The sequence below is a fragment of the Nicotiana tabacum genome, chromosome 3, assembly GCF_000715075.1.
Source record: "Nicotiana tabacum cultivar K326 chromosome 3, ASM71507v2, whole genome shotgun sequence".
Lineage (NCBI taxonomy): Eukaryota > Viridiplantae > Streptophyta > Magnoliopsida > Solanales > Solanaceae > Nicotiana > Nicotiana tabacum.
Window position 1 is genome coordinate 104,191,501 of NC_134082.1, and position 12,288 is coordinate 104,203,788.

Below are 12,288 nucleotides of genomic sequence, written 5' to 3' on the forward strand. Positions count from 1 at the left end.
GCGCCACAGCGGTTATTATATGGTACCTATTGTGTGTGAGTGCTGAGTATGAGCGCTGATTGGTAAGAGTTGAGTCACGAGTGACTGAGAGGCTTGCCCGAGGGGCTATATATATACATGTACATGAGTGATGCTTTGCCTGAGGGGCTAGTTTATGAACTTACTATTTTCCACTCCTCTTTAAAGTGAGTTTCTATTGAACATGTTGATTTAGTTGCTGCTTTCACTCATTTTTAGACTGAACCTCTATTGAAAATGTTGAACAAATGTTTTAAATAACTTTCATTTAAACTGATATTTTTAAGTTAGGAAATGGGTAAGAATTTATGTTTTGAAGAGGGGCTGTATACGAACTATGTTTCGCCCGAGAGGCCAATTTTGAATTTCATCACTTTCACTATATATATATATATATATATTTCATTAAGCCTATATTGAAAAGTCTAGAAAGATAATTTTTAAAATATTTTTTCTGAAATTGGGAGTTTAACACTTAAATGATTTGAATGGTATCCTGATTCGGGAACATGTTATAATCACTGTGGTGATATAACATGGTTGACAGTTTTCTTACTGCTCAGTCTTTATTTACTCTTATTACTTACTGGGTTAGAGTACTCACATTACTCCCTGCACCTCGTGTGCAGATTCAGGTATTTTGGAACCCAGTAGCTGGAGTTGATTGCTCAGAGGCGGAGTTATCGGAGTTAGCAAGATGGATGTATAACGTTCGCAACACTGCTTTTCTTCATCTCATTTTCTATACTATATTTATTACATTTTTAGACTCTTGTTGTATTCAGATGCTCATGACTAGTGACACCCCGATGTCAGGCTTGTATAATTAGTCCGCACTTTTCTTTTAAATTTCTTTATGAGATATTGGTTTATAGATGGTATAAAAACAACTTTTATTGGAAAATGGTTGATTCGGGAGTTGTGTCTGCTGGCCTAGTTTCATGATAGGCGTCATCATGACCGGGTCGGTTTTTGGATCGTGACAAGTTGGTATCAGAGCCTAGGTTACATAGGTCTCACGAGTCATGAGCAGGTTTAGTAGAGTCTCGCGGATCGGTACGGAGACGTATGTACTTATCCTTGGGAGGCTGCAGAACCTTTAGGAAAAACTTCACCTTCTTGAATTCTTATCGTGCGTCCTTGATTCCGCTTGAAATGTAACTCTTTGAATTCCCTTCACGCGTTCATATGCGCGCATGAGCGCTCAGTATCATATATGCATTGATGGCTTGTGATTCCCTGATCAAGGGGCGAGATATGATCTCTATGTGTTGATGTTGGGCCAATCTGGAGGACTTGAGGCCGGGTTTTGCCTATAGCTTAAGCACTAAGGTGTTGATTGTGTGAGCACATGCTTTTGGATTTGTATGTCCGATAGTGTCCCGATTAATGGGAGTGATGACTGGATAGTTGCGTGATGAGGGTGAGGTGACTGCGAGATGTGTTCATATGAATCGAATGAGGCGAGAAGGGTCTGCTTTGGGGCAGCAAAAAATATTAGGTACTTGATTTTCATCTCGATTTGAGGTATAGCCCTGAGTTATGGGCGTGTGAAGAATCTTTTCATGTTTCCCAATTGGGAGTGAGGTAAATCTCATGTTGCGGTATGAGTTCAGACTCAGGGAGATCAAGCGACTACGTAATGTCTATGACGGTGGAAGGTATACAGAAATGTTAGTTTGAGACAAGGCAGGTGGGTTACCTCCTGCGGAGTGTTCTGAAGTTGTGTGATCCTTATGTTGTCTCTTAGAAGATCTCATTTACAAGTGAATTATATGTGTTGAAATTTGAATTTGGGTTGCTTAAGAGAGTGGGCTTGACTGTTACGAGGGTGAACGCGAGATTTGTAGAAGGTTTAAAGTACTAGATGGTCTGTGTTTCACGAGCCATGAAGTATGGATTTTAATCTTACTTTAGTATTATGGCAGCAATAGAGTATATGTATTGCGAGTTATTGTGTGTGTTTTGATCTATGGCTTCGAGCCAAGTGGGGAGTCTGCCATTGATTAGTTGACTGCATGGTTATGTGCTATGTTGGTACCAGTTGAGGTGTACGAAAGAATCAGTTATGGCCTACGGAGTTTGAGACCGAAGATGGCTCGAGTAAAGGAAAATTCTTGACAAAGGTTATAATATGCTTTATATGTGTGTGAGAATCATGGAATGTCTTGAGTTGTTATTGGTAAAGGATGCTCAGTGCATAGAGTAGGAAACTGCTTGGTTGTTTTAGGATGAGGTTACACTCTGCGGTGTCGGAGTGCTATTGAGGTACAGGCTATTTGGTTCGTTTGATCAGGCTAATTGCAGTTTGAGTAGAGGGAATGACTCTCGAGAATGGTTCTAATGTGTCCAAGATTTTACATGTGATAATTGGATATTTTCAAGTTGTATATGTGGCTAGAAATCGAGTTTTCATTGGAGGATGTCAAGACTTGTGGCATTTCTATATCAATTATGGGAGTTTATATATCAGTATCAGGAAGGTGAAGGTAATGGCTCGGGATTCGCAGGAGTCTCTTCAGGGTAGGTATTTTGAACGTGGTGCTTTTGGGAATATTTAAGAGAGTATTCAGCGGCTTATGAGCCTTAGATGGTGTGGTGTTATGCTCGAGTCTCGTGTGGCGATTCTGGGTCGAGGATTATGATGTGATAGCAGGAATAAGTATCAAGACGAAGGTAAATTCAAATGGACTTGTATAGATAGGATAGCTTGGTAGTGGGTCGGCTCGGTAGGGGAAAGGGTATGATGAGTTCTCTGGGTACTTATGAGGTAATGGGTTTCTACAGGTGTTTCGCGACAATTCTCTTGGGTTTAGTGACTCAGTTGAGTTAGAAGGATTCAGTCCTGACGATTTAGTGTTGTGCAAATGGAATTCGGAGAGCTCTAAATGGTTTCCACCACAGTTAGAGAGGTATATTTTTCCTATTGGCATGATTAGCATGGGATGTATAGTGATTTTCTTCTAGATGGGATCAATGGGAAGTTCTTGGCTGGTTGAGTAAGTAGTTGCTTGTAGCTCGGAGTGGTATGCAAAGTTCTTGTAATTATTATTTGGGTGGTATGGTATATGCGGTATGTCGTGGAGGATTGAGAATTTGCGTGTGTAAGGTTACGGTTCAGTTTTGAAAGGAAGATCATAAAATTTTTAGGCAGCATGGGCAGTTTCAGATGATTAAGGAAATGGTATTACTGATTGGTATGGCTCGATGAGGGTATACATTTCATAAAGGGCAACGTGTTTGAGTTATGGATGCTTTATTGTATTGCGACACTATCTCGTTTGATCGTCTGATGGTATTCGAGTTGGCTGGGTGGCACAGAAGAATTATAGGTGTACCTCTCATGGGATAATTGAGTATTAGAGGTGTGTTGTATATTCGAGCGGCAAAATTGGGATCAGATATGGTAATTTGTATGCTTTATAGACTGGGAGACTAAAAGTTCTCATAAATAGGTTAGCTCGTGGTTGTGGACGGCAAAGATGTGGGTAAGTTAGTTAGATGATAGCATGTTCTATGATTCAGTCATTGTGAACCTTCGGAGGGTTATTTATCGGTTGTGTGTGACTAGAGTTGATGTGTGGTTCATTGGTAGACCTATATGGATGTGTGTTCTGCCTCGAGACGGCGTTGTTGACTTCGAGTTGCTATTGATTAGGGATGTGTTGATTCAGTTGTTAATGAGTTATTAGTAATCAAGGGGATCTATGAGTTATCTTTCCGTGTTGCGAGCCATTAGGATTTGTTGGTTATAGGTACATGTGGTGCGGTGTTATTAGGGCCTCTCAGTGGAATTCGAGCAGGAAGAGTACTGGGTATTGCTCGGTGGATAGCGTATCGGTTATGTCCTTTCGAGTTGTGTGGTTTTATGTAATTGCTTCGCGGTGGTTATGATGATTGCTTTGGCTTTAGACGTCTTATTGCACACGGTTGTCGATTTTGAGCATAGTGACTTAAGGTGTTTCATGCGGACCAGTGTTTGGATGAGGTCGCGCATTAGAGCGAAGCTATGTGGAGGTATGATCCTGCGGGTTAGATTTGTGTGTTCTGTTTCTACAATGTGTGACGGGTTCTCAGCCTTGTGTTATGCTGGTACTGGTGAGCTTGCGAGACAACTCTTTCATTTGAGTCATTTTCATGATTTGGCTATGTACGGATTGTTGCTTATTGGTGCGCGGGTTGCACAAGTTGTGGCTTTAGCCTGTATTGATGTGGCATGTCACTGAGTAATTGTGTTGGATTAAATGAGATCATTGGGGTCTTTAATAAATGCAAACGGATTCGATTTCAGCATGTTGGAAGGATAATATCGAGGTTCGACTCAGGAATTTGCTATTGTCTTCGCCAAAGGAGAAGTGACTTCATAAATGGTTGATCTGAGGAATGGTTATGGCTTACTGCGTGTTTCGTTTGTCATTGGCAGCATATGAAAGAGTTGTAATGAGACTTTAGTTGATAAGAGATTTTCTATCGATATTCGGTTGTCGTGTGCAGCTGCTATGATTAGAAGTTATCGCTACAAGTATTTAAGTTATGTGGTATATCATGTAATTGCACCTGAGAGTGCTGGTATGGGTTATCACAGATGTTCGGGATTATTCAGAGTATAAATGTGAGATTTTGATCTTGTGGATGATTTCGGTAGTGGAAATGTAGTTCTAAGGTTTATGGGCTAGGTTGGATTATGAAATTTCAGTTACATTGTGTTATCGAATCTATATGAGATAGGGTGACGTAGGATTACCCCCGGGTATGTGCATGGTAAGGGTATTCAGCGATTGGTTGGCTTTTGGAACAACTTTGGGCACGTTCGAGAACGAACATATGTTTAAGTGGGGAGGATGTAACGACCCGACCGATCGTTTTGAGCTTTTGCACTTTGCTCGCCAGTTCTCAGGCATGACTTGCTCCGTGTGATGTATTATGACTTATGTAAATCGTTGGTTTTGGTTTTCAGGGTAATCAGAATGAATTCGGAAGAACAGTTCTCAATTTGATTCTTGAAATTTGAAAGGTTTGACCAAAATTTGACTTGTTTGTATATGATCTCATATCGGAATTTTTATGACTTGGTTATCTCCATTAGGTGATTTGAGACTTAGGAGCGTGATCAGAATTCATTTTGGAGGTTCGTGGAAGGTTTAGGCTTGAATTAGCGAAATTGAGATTTTGGCGTTTTCTGGTTGATAGGTGAGATTTTGATATAGGGGTCGAAATGAAATTCCGGAAGTTGCAGTAGCTCCGTTGTGTCATTTGTGACGTGTGTGAAAAATTTTATGTCATTCGGACGTGGTTTGGTCAGGTTTTGATCAAAAGCGTAATTCGGAAAATTTTGGAATTCTTAGGCTTGAATTCGATGCACATTTGGTGTTTTGATATTGTTTTGAGCATTCCGAAGGTTGGAAAAAGTTTCAATGATGTCATGGGATATATTGGCATATTTGATTGAGGTCCCGAGGGCCTCGGGTGAGTTTCGGGTGGTCAATCGAGCCATTTCATGTTTTTAAAAGTTGCAGAAAATTGCTAACGGATTTCAGGAAAATTTTACCTTCGCGTTCGGGAGTAAGTCCTCGCGTTCGCAAAGGGTTAGCTGGTGAGGCTAAGGAATTAGCCTTCGCATTCGCGATGAACGCTCCGCGTTCGTGAAAGGCTGGAGTCTTGTGCATCGCGTTCGCGAGGTTCATGCCGCGTTCGCATAGAAGGAAGGTGAGCAGCTGGGTCTGGGGTGTGTGTTCTTCGCATTCGCGGAGGTTGTGTCGCATTCGCAGTTAGTTAGAAAGTCAAGCTTTCGCGTTCGCATAGTGGTTGTCGCGATCGCGATGAAGGAAGAATTGATCAACTTGAGTTGTGCTTCGCGAATGCGAGGCTTTGACCGCGTTCGTGAAGAAGGTTTTTGATGCCTGGGGAGAATTAAATAGCCATTGTCCGCGATTTTAGGGCTAACTTTCACCATTTTTGGGCAATTTTGGAGTTTTTTGAGTGGATTTGAAGAGGGATTCAATAGATAACACATGGAGGTAAGATTTTTGAACTCAATACTCGATCCTATGTTGATTCTTACTTGTTTAATCATGAAAAGTGTGGAAATTAAAGCCTAAAAATTGGGAAATTAGGGCTTGGATTTGGAGAGTGTAAATTGAAAATTTGAAGGGGCAATTGAGGTCCGATTTTGATGTTCTTAGTATGTATAGACTCGTGAGAGGATGAGGATTCTATTGATGTGACTTTTATCGGATTTCGAGACGTGGGCCCAGGGGCCGGGTTTGAGCAATTTTGGAATTATTGATGTAAATTGGATATTTTCGAGTGGGCTTTGTTCCCTTAGAATTTTAATGGTTATGTATATTGTGGCTAGATTTGGAGCATCCGCAGGTCGATTCGTGTGGGCAAAGGCATCGCGAGCTAGAGTTTGGATCGGATCAAGGTAAGTAATGATGGTAAATACTATCCTAAGGGTTTGAAACCCCGGATTTCATATCATTGTGTTACTTTAAGGTGACGCACACGCTAGATGACGAGCGTGGAGTCGTGCACCGTTGGGGATTGTGACTTGGTCCGTCCCGTACGACTGTTAAGTCGCGTATTTGATTTAAAATCTTATGATATTCCATATTTTAGAGATTGATATTATATTTTGGGTTGTATGCCATGTTTGGGGACTTGTGCTGATCTGTTGAGACCCTTAGGGGCATTTTTACTATTTTCCTCACTCTATTTGTTTGAAAGCATATCCTCAGTCATGATTTACCTGTTTATTATTTAAATCTGGTTTTATCACTTTACTTCTTAAAATGTGAAAACTGTTTGGGCTGAGTTCCCTGTTTTATTGATGGTCCGAGTGATTATGAGGTTGATGACTGAGATAGACCGAGGGCTTGATTGTGAGGTTGATGACTGAGATAGACCGAGGGTCTGATTGTGACGTTAATGAACGAGAGAGGTCGAGGGCCTGGTTGTGAGGATTATATATTTATGGATATATATATATATATATATATATATATATATATATATATATATATATATATATATATATATATATATATATATATATATATATATATATATATATATATGTGTGTGTGTGTGTGTGTGTGTGTGTGTGTGTGTGTGTGTGTGTGTGATGCACATCGCAGCGATATGTTGGATCGGGCTGCACGCCGCAACGATATAGCGCTTGGGCTGTAGGAGCCCCTCCGGAGTCTGCACACCCCCAGTGAGCGCAGTCGACTATATTTATGGATCGGGCTGCACGCCGCAGTGATATCTTGATCGGGTTGCGCGCCGCAGCGGTTACTATATGGTACCTATTGAGTGTGAGTGCTGAGTATGAGCGTTGATTGGTAAGAGTTGAGTCACGAGTAACTGAGAGGCTTGCCCGAGGGGCTATATATATATACATGTACATGAGTGATGCTTTGCCTGAGGGGCTAGTTTATGAACTTACTGTTTTTCACTCCTCGTTAAAGTGAGTTTCTATTGAACATGTTGATTTAGTTACTGCTTTCACTGATCTTTAGACTGAGCCTCTATTGAAAATGTTGAACAAATGTTTTAAATAACTTTCATTTAAACTGAAGTTTTTAAGTTAGGAAATGGGTAAGAATTTCTGTTTTGCCGAGGGGCTGTATACGAACTATGTTTCTCCCGAGAGGCTGATTTTGAATTTCATCACTTTTACTATATATATATTTCATTAAGCCTATATTGAAAAGGCTAGAAAGATAATTTTTAAAGGATTTTTTTCTTAAATTGGGAGTTTAACACTTAAATGATTTGAATGGTATCCTGATTCGGGAACATGTTGTAATCACTATGGTGCTCTAACGTGGTTGACGTGTTTTCTTATTGCTCAGTCTTTATTTACTCTTAGTACTTACTGGGTTGGAGTACTCACATTACTCTATGCACCTCGTGTGCAGATTCAGGTATTTTGGAACCCGGTAGCAGATGTTGATTGCTCAGAGGCAGAGTTATCGGAGTTAGCAAGATGGCTGCATGACGTTCGCAACATACCTTCATCTCATTTTTATTACTGTATTTAGTACATTTTTAGACTCTTGTTGTATTCAGACCTTGGTAGATGCTCATGACTAGCTAGTGACACCCTGATGTCGGGCTTGTGTAATTATTCCACACTTTTCTTTTAAATTTCTTGATGAGATATTGGTTTATAAATGGTAGAAAAATGACTTTTATTGAATAATGGTTGATTCGAGAATTGTGTCGGCTGGTCTAGTTTCACGATAGGCGCCATCATATCCGGATCGGTTTTTGGGTCGTGACAAACTGATTTTGAAATCATTGTGCTAGTTAGATAACAGTAAACTCTAGGAGTAGTACGTACTTTTATCGTGTCTAAAATTTTTAAGATCTCTTTCTATATAATATTATGTTAAAATGTCGAGTTGTCCTTTAGCCACACAATAATATGGGGGGCTTTATAAGGTTTTTAGCGTTGTGTCTTGTACTACAGTGTTATCTCTAATTCAATAATATAACAGTGTTTTAGCTAAATTTGTCAAAAGAAAAAAAAAAATCAAACGGTTAAGAAGGGGGAAAAAAGGAGGAGACCTGAACATAGGGGCGGATTTAGGGGCACAATGGGTTCAGCCGAAAACCCTTCGCCGAAAAAATACACTGTATATATAAGGCAAAATTTATTTTTTACTTTTATATATTAAGTTTTGAACCCCCTTAACATAATTCTAAAGTGTAGTTTAGTGGTCAAGGGGGTTCAAAATCTACATAAGGTCGTGAATTCAATTCCCACTAGATACAAAAAAAAATTTGAACCCCATTCGTGAAGATCCTGCCTCCGCCACCCCCTAAACAGGGGAAAAATATAAAGTGGGTATAACTATCTTGGCTATTAATTCAAGTGATGCCCATATAACTTTAATGATGATGTTGATTTACAAATACAATGAGCAACATTAATGAGAAATTAAAATGTACATTTAAGAGATCCAACTGCTTTGACAAATGGGAGATATTGAGAGAATTAATTTAATCTCTCTAAGAATAATAGGAATCAGTTGGCGCTATATATTATACATTAAACGAGAAATTAATCATCTCTTAGAAGAACGACAATTTATTTTTGCTTATTCTATACTTGGTCATGCATCTCCATTAGAAAAGACCTTCTTCTCCTTCATCCTTTTAGTGCGAAGTCTCTTCTCCTCTGAAAGCATCTTTGCAAATCTGTTAGGGTAATCACAAAATTGAATCCAACACAATTGATTAGTTAAATATTCTCAAAGTTATTTATCTATAAATATTTGAAGTTGCTATAATCATTAATTATTTCAAGGTTTAATTTTGGATTGTGAATTATAAATTATAGACCTGATAAGAGCTTGTTCATTTGTGCCTTCATTTTCTACAGCTTCATTTTTGCAGCTTTCAAGATTCATCCTTGAAATAGGCTTCTGCAAGATGCCTTTACCAATCTTCACTAGCTCCTCCATACACTCCTTCGTTGCTTTATCAGTTGATGATGCTTCTCCGCTTAAATTATCATCCTGCCAAAAATAAAAGAGTTTAATTTCTATACACTAATCGTGTTAAAAAATATTTGCACAGTGAGATTGGGTGTGCTAATAAAGTACTATATTGATAGCTGAAATGTTTGGGAGCCTGCATATAAGGTGTATGAATCTTTTAATGGTGTGGAGCTTTTTGAGGAAAACTGTACGGATTTAGCCTAAAGCGGACAATATCACACCATGTTAAAAGTGTATTTGATCTAGTTTAGTCCAACAACTAGTATAAGAGCTCATGTTCGGTGGTAGAAGTATGGGGATTGCGGAAAAGTGCGCACACAAGAAGAAGCTAGTTGCGGGCTTTGATTATCATGATACTCTAACAATGCGAGTAGCACACAGTAAATTTCGGAAATTGACCCGTGGATCGTAGCAATGGGTCACATGGAACTTAGTTCAAAGGGGGAGACCTGTGAATCGCGATAGTGAACCACGTGGAACTTAGTTCGAGGGGGAGATTATTGGGCGTGCGAACAAAGTCACACATTGATATATAACTGAAAAGATTGGGAGCCTACATATAAGGTATATGGATCTCTTAATTGTGTGAGGCAGGAAAACAATGATGACTTGGCCTAAAGCGGACAATATCACATCATGTTAAGAGTGTACTTGGGATAGTTAAGCCCAACAATAACTATATGCGACCAAATATAAAATGGTGAAAAAAGGCACTTTAATTTTGACGGAAAAATTGGAGTAATTTATGTGTATGCAAGGGAAAATTGAAAAAAGGACCTGGATACGAAGGTAATTTTGAATATGGCCAGCAGTGCTAAAAAGTAAGGACAAATGAAGGTCAGCCATATCAGCGTTGGCAAAAGTAAAAGCATCCACCAAAGGACAGTTTCCATCTTTACAAAGCCAACTAATGAGTCCCCATTTAGCTGCTTTGATTGCATTGTACTTCCTTTGTGACTTCGATGTACCTGTTCCTACAGATAGAACTATATACTTGCCATAATCCAGGACATTTGCTGGCAATAGTTTTGCATTGGCTCCAGTTGGCCTCATCGCCAGCAGTGCCTGTTTAACCAATTCAGACAAAGTTTAAGTTATATGCAGAGACGGTGTGAAAAGCATATAGTGCCTGTTTAACCAATATTCAGACAGAGTTTAAGTTACATGCACAGACAAGACAATGTAAATCTCCCGTCCGAAGAAATTAAAATGTATTACTAGTAACTATTATTTTCGATGACATGCCCAAAATATAATTGTATGTTTTTTGCACTTACAGGGTTATTGGACGCAACGCCTCCGTCGATAAGGTTAAATTCTCTATCATTTCCATCACAATCTTTTGTTTTGAAGAAGTAAGCAGGAAAATAAACCGGAGCTGATGAAGTACTGATGCAGATATCTGATAGTAAAACATCCATTCCAGGATCCAACTCTGCCTGCAATTAACCATATTTCATTAAACAAATTAATAGAGAAAAAAGATCAAGAGGATCGAGTAGTATTGAACTGTAATGAATTAAATACAACCTCATATGTAGAGAAAACTTGGGGCTCAAGTGTCTTAATATCATAAGTGGGAATAAGCAAATGGGTTATAGTTTCATGGAATCTTCGGTTTCCACAGATCCCTCGGATCAGATTCCTTAGATACTTGCCGTCATATTTTGGACCACACAGCATCCTGAGTAGCGTTAGGATTTCACTGTAAAATATACAATTCGTAATGTTATGATACATCTCTATATGTATATAATTAAAAGTTGAGGAGAACCCTTGTGATCGATCATGAGGTAAAACATTATACTTGCGCTGAGGGAAGATCTTAGGACTGTGCTCAAGATAAAATGGAATTATATCCTTTGCAGCATAAAGAGGACGGCCATCTTGGTCTGGTGCCGTTAACATGGTCGCTATTAGGCCTCCAGTACTAGTCCCTGCAATCGTATCAAAGTAATCTGCAAGTCGAGCTTCTGGTCCGTCCAACTCCTGCAACATGCAAAGCTACTATATATATATATATATATATATATATATATATATATATATATATACTGACAGAGTAAAGAATTTAATACTATAGAAACAATGCATTGATGCAATATCAAACTAGCTAGGAACATAATATATATATAGCAAACGATCACTGCAAATCAAGTTGTCATATATATATATACTTGTAACTTTGATTCAAGAAAACTTAATATGGTTCCTGGAATGATTCCCCTAACTCCGCCTCCATCAATACTCAACACAGTAATTCTTTCTCCATAACAGGCCGTATTCGGGTGGTTTTTGTTCTTGCGGGTGAGTCCCTCCATAGTCTATGTGCTTAACTATTTAGGTGAAGGAATGTCTTAAAGTCTTTGAGTAATTATCTGAAATCTTCCTGAAATACATATACCGTAATGCTAGAATTCAATTCATAATTGGTTGTGCATATATATAGATAATATCAATAACGTACTGGTAAGTTTTTACCGTACATTAACTGTTGTTAGGACCAAATGCATGTAAATAATTAGATAAACTTAAATATGAGATAAGCTAAGAATGTATAGGGGAAGAAGAACCGGAACAGATTATGGCAAAATGGAAAAAAGTGAAATTAAACACATGCGGAAGAAAAACTTACCCTCACGGTAAAATATTTCTATTTTCAACCAAGTAATTAAGAAACTGTGTACGGATTATACTTTTTAAGTTATATTTTAGAAAGTATTCATGATTACTCACCTTATGTTTAGAAATGCTTTAGTTT

The 12,288-nt window shown here is 38.7% G+C and overlaps 1 protein-coding gene across 1 annotated transcript; it reads right to left on the reverse strand.

Moving 5' to 3' along the window:
• Positions 1–8,878: 8,878 nt before the first annotated feature.
• LOC107773153 (patatin-like protein 2) lies at positions 8,879–11,525 on the reverse strand. The gene is made up of 6 exons (XM_075245162.1): positions 11,335–11,525; positions 11,058–11,232; positions 10,805–10,966; positions 10,305–10,592; positions 9,370–9,545; positions 8,879–9,225 (listed from the first exon to the last, which is right to left on the reverse strand). The coding sequence occupies exons 1-6, from the start codon at positions 11,523–11,525 to the stop codon at positions 9,141–9,143; spliced, it is 1,077 nt and encodes a 358-aa protein (XP_075101263.1). The 3' UTR covers positions 8,879–9,140.
• Positions 11,526–12,288: the final 763 nt, after the last annotated feature.